The 8755-nt window shown below is 33.3% G+C and overlaps 2 protein-coding genes across 2 annotated transcripts; both read right to left on the reverse strand.

Annotated features, from left to right (window-relative positions):
- Positions 1 to 312: 312 nt before the first annotated feature.
- LOC128186627 (probable thiopurine S-methyltransferase) lies at positions 313 to 1022 on the reverse strand. Its single transcript, XM_052856459.1, has one exon. It carries the CDS (start codon positions 1003 to 1005, stop codon positions 313 to 315), a length of 693 nt encoding a protein of 230 aa, XP_052712419.1. The 5' UTR covers positions 1006 to 1022.
- Positions 1023 to 2522: 1500 nt separating this feature from the next.
- On the reverse strand, positions 2523 to 5340 carry LOC128190687 (thiopurine S-methyltransferase-like). The gene has a single exon (XM_052862819.1). It carries the CDS (start codon positions 5338 to 5340, stop codon positions 4555 to 4557), a length of 786 nt encoding a protein of 261 aa, XP_052718779.1. The 3' UTR covers positions 2523 to 4554.
- Between the last annotated feature and the right edge of the window lie 3415 nt (positions 5341 to 8755).

Consider the following 8755-nt stretch of genomic DNA (forward strand, 5'->3'; position numbering starts at 1 on the left):
AAGTACAGACAACGGATAAATTTTGATCAGAAATGCTCACTTGAGCCTTTGGCTCTGGTGAGCTAGAATGCCCAAAAATATCCTTCTATCTCAAAATCATCCAAATATAAAAAATAAACAGTATTAAGCGTCTAATTACATGTAATTACATGTATCCATCGCTAAGATTTAAAGATGCACATTTATGAACAAACTCTAAACTAATTCTAAAGATGCACAACATCTATGATCAAACTTTACCAGTAACAAATTAAGATTATTAAAGTTCCTACATTTCTGGCCTAAGCAATCAGCAATGCATGTCTAACTGCGTTAGATTTTTGTGATAGCAAACAGCTGGAGCGTATCACAACCAATACTTTTGAATCTCTCGGGAGCTTCTATCTCTTTTACATCTTCCACTATGAATCCCTCACCAAACGCTTTCTCCAATTCCTCTTTTGTCATGCTTTTTTCATATGTCATGGAGTTGTCAAGATTAATAAATATGGTCAGGTTGACGCACCCTTTTCCCATCAACCTGCGGATTACGTGAATGTATGCTTCTCTGTCCTCAACAGCCATAGAATTCAGACCACCGCTATCCCATATTCCATCAAACTCCCCACAGATGTCTGCAGTGAATCGAAAGAAATCACAACTATAAATTACCATGTTGTGATCTAGACTCTCATATTTTTCTCCGGGAATGCCTGCCATATCTTTAACATCGTAAGAAATGCAGTTTTCTTCAAAGAAAGTTTTGCAAGGGACAGGTGCTCCCTCCACTCCCACCACTTTATGTCCATGATCCAACAACCATTTCATTTCCACAGCCTTTCCACAAAGAGGCACAAATATCCTCATACCTGATCTTGCCAGCATTCTTTGATGGTAATTTATGAATAGTTCATTCAAATCTGGTTTGTTGAACCATACATCAGGTGTTTTCCAGTATTCCTTCCACGTTTCCAGTGTCGTTTTTGGATGATAATGATCATCCTGGTGTTGGTCGTTGTGAGCCATACTTGTTTATTTAAGATCAGGTAAACAAGAGGGCAAATCAGGTCAGGCATCCAAGAGTTGTCGTTACGGGAGGGGTCCATGAGAGGATAATTAATTCCTACTTGTGTCAAAGAATTATTCTTTTAAATGATTGAGAATCCAGCCTTCTCCTTAAACGTTCCATCTTTTATCGGTAAGTGTAGGCAGAGGCAATGAATTTTCAGTACGTTTGTTATTCTCTTCTTAGAGTTTAACAGACTGATCGCGGTGACATTTTCTTGCATTGAGTGTAATATCTATGGGCATGAAAGCAATTAAAATTTTTACAGCGATACTATTAAACCGCTTAAATAAGCCAACAAAAGTTCCTTGCAAAAAGAATGCAAAATTAATACATTGAGATATACATGTAAATACAATTTCAATTCAATTCAATAAATATTGTTTAAATTGTTTAAAGATTCGACATAAGTACAAGAAAATGGTGTATTTTCAACCAACTTCATGTACATGTACATGTAGTCTGAAAACTAAATAATATGAACATCTGGAGTTCTTATCGCATATATATCGCATATATAATGTACATGTATATCCGACTCAATTCAGGATTTCCGTCTACAATTGCAACTATAATATATATTAAATTGTAAAATAAAAAAATGAATCCCGAAAATGATCTGTACGTTCTTTATCGTGTTTTAATGTCAAATATGCTTAAAATGTAGGTTGAATGATTGGTGCCTGGCTGAAACAGAAATGTGATAACATTAGAGGAGTTTTCAGCTCATGAATAATTGTAATCAGACTACGTCATTGAAATTAAGACAAATCGGCACAGTTCTAACGCACTTAGAAATCTACTAAATAATGAGCAATGCGTAACCCTTCGTACAGTACATGCATTAAACATCTACGAAGGCATTTTATTGGAATCTGACCCGTCATATGTGGGAATAGAAATCAGTGAGATGGTGGTCATTTGAAAGGACCTCGTGTTGCTTGAAGACAACAGGGTAAAATCATTGTAGAAGACTGTGGTTAACATCTTAATCAAAAATTTAGTTAAAGATCATTGCAGATTATTTACACGTTAAGTGCTCTATCGATGCAGCACAAGACAGATACCTGAAGAAAAGAAAGTTTGGGTCATGCCTTAAAGTCTGCTTTGATCTTATACGTCGACCTAGATACTTGTTTAAAGTTCACAATACACTCTTCACCCCAAGACACTTTGGGGATGAAGCATTAACAAGTTAGGTCAAGGGAAGAAAAACTAAGCTCTAGCATTGTTATTGATCATGAGGCAAATATGACAATGAATTATGTTTTATAACATGTATTAGCTTGTATTCACATCTTGATGGTCGAATTTGAGGTGTGAATACACATTTATCGAATGGCCATACATACCGAGGGGCCATTGTAAAGTCATTAATTTGAATTTTAGATTTGTTTTAAACGGAGAATATTAATGGTTTTCAATGGAATAGGCCTTAAATGCGTTTTTTATTATAGAAAGAAAATGAAAAATACTGTTGGAGCTATTTATAGCTTTATTTAAAAATATGCTGTAAAAGGTATAATATGAAAAAAGCAACTTTAAAATACAAACATATACATATCAAACTACTATCGCACAGTTTTTTTTCCATATAAAAAGTACATGTAATAATTCTTAAAACAAAGAGTTGACGTATAGCTTGGGTAAAGCTGTTATTGTAGCGAAGACGTCCTACAAATAAATGATATAAAAGATATAAAACATTGAACCTAAAAAATCAGAAAAAAAATGTTTATTCTAAACTGTACGAGTATCATAATAAAAAAACATAGCAAAGATTGAATTATAGTAAAAGAAAAATTCCACACCAAAATAGCAAAGTGTTGCGGGAGTAAATGCTTTGCGGTGTGGTAATAAAAAAAGCAACTGAAGTATTACCTGGAAATGCTAAATTAATTAAATGAAGGATTTATAGCAAAAAGAAAAAAATCAATTCCTTTTTTAAAAGTAACATAATTGTTCCTGTGCAACATTTGTGCATTAAAAGGTATTCAAAGCAGTTTTATAAAGATCCTATGAAAAAAAAACTTTATGGTCGATTTTATGGCTGTAACCCGGAAATTGAATCCCACTGTAAAATTAATCTTAAATTTCATTGAAATAGTTGATCCAATTTTTTCTGTAAAGATAAATAAGAGGCCAAGAGGCTCCATCGATCATCTGAGCAATGATAGCCATAACTCTAATCAAATCAGCATTACAATATTCAGATCAAAATATCTTGACAATTAGATACAGTAAATCTTGCAAAAAAAGTATTTAAGGTTGTCCATCCATAACTATCATATTTCATATCTACTAGATTGCAAGTTTGATCACTAAAATCTTAGTATGATTTTAAGGAGTTTATTAAATAATAAATTTTCACCTTTGAAATCTTTAAAAAAAAAATTAATTTTAATCAATTTATAATATGTTGAAGTTAATATTGAAGTCTATGGGAAAAATGGATTTTTAAATATATTTCTTTAGTACAAGTTATTTTCTCACATTTCTCTTGGTGAAAAGTTGCAAAAGCTTTCTCCATCTTCGAATATGCTAAAATAATTCATAGTTTACCATACATATTTTAAGAAAATGATTTTTTTTATTTTCCTTATGGGCAGACAACTTTTTAAAAAAATTTAAGTGCAAAAAGTTCATTTAATTGACTACATACATACACCCAATTTTGGTTTATGTCAGCCTCATAATAGCTTCAAAATATGCATTTGATGTAGTATAGACCAATCAAAATCGTTAAATTCACCTTAGTTATGGATGGACTACCTTAAAAGATCTGCCAATTTTTTTCTACATATTTCTGTGAAAAATACCAAGCTTCTTTTGTTGTTTCAGTGTTTGTAAGAAGATTTTTTCTGTTCTTAAAAGCTTTTTTCTCTTCCTATGTAAAAGCCCTCCCTTTGTGGTCACACTTTTCTCCAGGGAATCATGGTTTGATCAAGCTGTTATCTGCATAATTTGTGCTTTTACTGAGGTTTTCTCTAGATCTTGTAAAGTAAATATTTGTTGAGCCCCTACCCCCCTTCCAAATTGGCCCCATCAAACCCTGGGAATCATAATTTGAACAAACTTGAATCTACACTACTTTAGGATGCTTCCACACAAGTTCTAGCTTTTCGGGTCATAATGTTTTTGAGAAGATATTTTCAATCATTCTAAATTATCTCTCCTTTAAAGAAGGAGTGGTCGTTCATTCGAATAAATTTTAAAATTGAATCCCCTTTACCCAGTGATGCTAGATGCCAAGTTTAGTTGAAATAAGCCTAATTTCCTTGAAATTGTAAAAAGGTTAAGACGACACAACGAAAAAATAACAATGACAACAACGACAGACAACGTACAAATTTTGATCAGAAAAGCTCACTTAAGCCTTTGCCTTAGGTGAGCTTAATAAAAAAATTTCTATTTCAAAATCGTCCAAGAATGAAAATCAACGGTAACCTCTGAACTAAAAAGATACACAACTTCTATGAACAATAATCAGTAATGTATGTCTATCTGCGTTAGATTTTTGTGATAGCAAACAGCTGGAGCGTATCACAACCAATACTTTTGAATCTCTCGGGAGCTTCTATTTTTTTAACATCTTCCACTGTGAATCCCTCACCAAATGCTTTCTCCAATTCCTCTTTCGTCATGCTTTTTTCATCCGTCATGGATTTATCAAAATTAACAAATTCGGTCAGGTTAATGCACCCTTTTCCCATCAACCCGCGGATTACGTGAATGTATGCTTCTCTGTCCTCGACAGCCATAGCATTCAGACCACCGCTATCCCATATGCCATCAAACTCCCCACAGATGTCTACAGTGAATCGAAAGAAATCACAGCTATAAATTATCATGTTGTGATCTAGACTCTCATATTTTTCTCCAGGAATGCCTGCCATTTCTTTAACATCATAAGGAATGCCGTTTTCTTCAAAGAAAGCCTTGCAAGGGACAGGTGCTACTTCCAATCCCACCACTTTATGTCCATGATCCAACAACCATTTCATCTCCACAGCCTTTCCACACAGAGGCACAAATATCCGCATACCTGGTCTTGTTAGCATTCTCTGGTGGTATTTTATGAATAGTTCATTCAAATCTGGGTTGTGGAACTCCACATCAGGTGTTTTCCAGCAATCCTTCCACGTTTCCACTGTCATTTTTTGATGATCATCATCCTGGTGTTGGTCGTTGTGAGCCATGATTGTTTTTATGAAGTTCAGGTAAGCAAGAGGGCAAATCAGGTCATGCATCCGAGAGTTGTCGTTACGGGAGGGGTCCCTGAGAGGATAATTCATTCCCACTTGTATCAAAGAGTATTCTTTTATTCTTATTAATGATTGAGAATGAGTTTTCAGTACCTTTATTATTCTCTAAGTTAAACAGACTGATCGCGGTGATATTTCTTGCATTCAAAATGATATACATGTGTATAAAAGCAATTAAAATTTTAGAGCTAGGGTATCAAACCGCTTAAATAACTAAGCCAACAAAAGCTCCCTGCTAAAAGAATGCTAATTAAGATATTGAGATATGAATACTTACATTCAATAAATATTTAATTCTGATGAAATGAAGATGAAGGTTTTACCCATATATTGTAGTCTAACAGCATCAGTGCAGGTACCTGTACATGTATAAACATCCCGTTGTCATAGACACCATGTGCCACACATGGTTTAAAGATTACGTTATTTGCTTGTTTAAACATAAGTAAAATAAAACAACTTTCAAAAGTATTTATCATAGGCAGATTTAAAAAGAAATACTTCCATTAATAGTCATTATTAACAATAGGAAATTGCCAGTATTTACTTCCAGCATAGTTCAACAGTTAATCCAACATTTGAATTGCAACTATTGAATATATTATTTTATTTAAAATGAAATAAAATGCATGTTATGCAATGCAATAATGTTAAAAGACAATTGTGTTTTTAACGTTGATAAAAGTAGTTAAAGATTCGACAGGACTACACGGAAAATAGTGTACAAGTTCAATCAACTTCATGTACATGTAGTCTGAATAAACCATTAAGAATGAACATGTCGGGTTCTTATTGCTTACATAATGTATTAGACTCAATTCAATATTGCCGAATTATGTAACTACATTGTTTTTGTGTAAAATATTCAATATTGCCAAATTATGTAACTACATTGTTTTTGTGTAAAAAAAATTAAGGAATGAAAAATATCTTTAACATTTTATCAGTAATCAATTAAATAATGCTTTTCAAATACACGTTTGCTTAGCAATTGCTATAGTAATTGCTTATTCATATACCGGTATTAACTAAAGGGTTACAAATGGGTAAAGAAAAAGAAAACAACGCTATAAAGAATGTGTTGTGTTTTTAATCAACATACGTAATTTTAGAAGATTATACGTATCATATTATAACATGTTATGACTGCATTAAATAGGATGCATACTGCCGTAAATTAGTACCCTGGCGAGTCAGTAAATAATTTATTTGTATTTTTGACGTCATGCGTAATGTCACAATGGTGGACAACAATTATCTATCAGGTCCGCCTTAAACTGTAGAATATGATATTTTGGGCGTAGGTTATTTATTTAATTAATTCACTTATTAATAATAAAAATGTCTTAGCTTTAGAATATGAATATTTCCGTAAAAATCTTTATACAGGGCTCGTCAACTAGAGAAGATAAATACATCCTTAAAATGACCAGGACCATCCAGCACTCTTAATTCCATAGATATTGATTTAAAATAGAAATGCTATCATCCCCATTGCTGACTGGAACCTGTAAAAGGATTCTAATGGATACATCAGAAAAAACAGGCTTTTTATGAATTTGCTATGTACGTTAACATTTATAAATGAGAGGAAGTAAAGCGAGTCTTTGACCCAGTACACAATATTATAACTTATGAGAATCAGTACAATCATTCTTACTCTTATCAATAATAGTGAATTTTTATCTCGAATGACGATGTATTTTATAAATGAGATAAAAATTGTTTGATAAACAATGTAAAACATATTAAACCAAGTGTGAAAAGTATAGGAAGGATTCAAGCCTAGTTGAAACAGAAAATTAATAACCCCAGAAGCGTTTACAGCCGATGATCCTAGGATTAGAGCTAGGTCGTTAAAATTGAGATTAATTGGTTGGGTTCTTACAGAACTGATCTTATACAAGTAATAATATGCAATTATTATCAAAACAAGGATCATCATCTTGGCTCCTATGACACTAAGAAGCCATTCATTCCTGAAAATCAAAATACGTCGAAATGCTTTGTCAGTCGGATAAGCAATTATATATATAAGAAACGGGGCATTTAGAAAAATACAAGCAATTGTCACAAAAAGTTTCTGTTTTCCAGAAAGGGATAAATGTCGACAAGTTGTAACAAGTTCTTCTTCTCTATGGTTCCATGATGAAACAATAGGATTATTTTGTGTATTTTTTGTCAGCGGTACGCCAATCACAATTATTGTTGCAAGAATGCTAAATTCCATGTCCAAAGGTAAGAAATATAGTTCCCCGTAAAACAGAGTAACGCACGGAGAATTTGCATATTCTGTTAGTTGTGTAAAATTGGATTCTGTCAATATTGCACTACTAAGAAGGGTTGTATCTAACCAGTTTACAATATTGGCCACGGCGAGAAGAGACATCATATATTTGATTTTCCTACTTTCATAAAAAATGTAACGACTGCAGCCAGTTAAGAAGAGCATCTGCAAAATGATGAACACGACGGACATTGTCTTAGCCAGTTCGGGAAAAACGTTGACATGATAACCATGATCGGTCTGACGAATAATGCAAACACCAATTCCAAGAATCCACAAGACAACGATCTTAACATTGGCTTCTACTGAGGCGCCTTTGGTGCAAATCCACGAATTCTTTTGGGCACAAATAAGCAGAATGGTGACCACGATCGCTATGGATCCCAGGCACTTGGTGGTGAAAGGGACGTTACCCACAATGCAGGAGAAATCCGAGTGCCAGTCCAGATTGAATAAAAAGATGGACGGGAATATTACGCCCAATAGTCCAGAGGCCAGAAGATAATGCCCGTAAATTCCAATAGTTGGTTGATCCTCTGCCATCTTGAATTCCAACGAGCTTAAAAGAGTCCTTAAAACAAGTTCAACATGGGTGATTATTTTAACTTTTTTTTCTAAGACTGGGTGATCGTTTCAGTGTCATGTGCTCTATAACGTCTGATATTCAATTTTATTGTATAGAAATAAAAATCGGGGAAGTTCTTTTGTATTTGTTTTTTATTGGTCCTTTTAGTGCAATCTAACAGAGGAAGTTTAAAGGTGTTTTATTGTTTTGGTCCTATTAGTGCAGTTAAAAGTTACTGTACAATCACATATCGCTTCTTGATCAAAAAGTGTTTACTAAGTCTGTATTTTTTCTTAATATTGTATTTCAGTTAGCAAATTTTATAGTTTAGTTAAGCAAATTTCCTGTTCGGTAGGCTATAATAATTAATATACAGGCTTTGAAGTTGTCTCGACTTCTCTGTCTTAATGCAAATGCAAGTAAAATGTAGCACCATCTATGCAAAATCTATAATACTAATTGTATGGAGATTCTTTGTTTTTAATTTTCTGCAAAACTACCTTTTTCGTTTCGACAGACATTATCATCTTTAGTGAGTGATGATTGTGATATGACTTTGAAAGCAAAGCAGACTATAACAAAAACCTTTCGTG

Source organism: Crassostrea angulata, chromosome 6, assembly GCF_025612915.1.
Source record: "Crassostrea angulata isolate pt1a10 chromosome 6, ASM2561291v2, whole genome shotgun sequence".
In the NCBI taxonomy this organism is placed as follows: domain Eukaryota; kingdom Metazoa; phylum Mollusca; class Bivalvia; order Ostreida; family Ostreidae; genus Magallana; species Magallana angulata.

Excerpts from the sequence above, each read along its gene's own strand:
- LOC128186627 (XM_052856459.1), bottom strand. The coding sequence starts at position 1,005 with ATGGCTCACAACGACCAACACCAGGATGATCATTATCATCCAAAAACG.
- LOC128190687 (XM_052862819.1), bottom strand. The coding sequence starts at position 5,340 with ATGAATTATCCTCTCAGGGACCCCTCCCGTAACGACAACTCTCGGATG.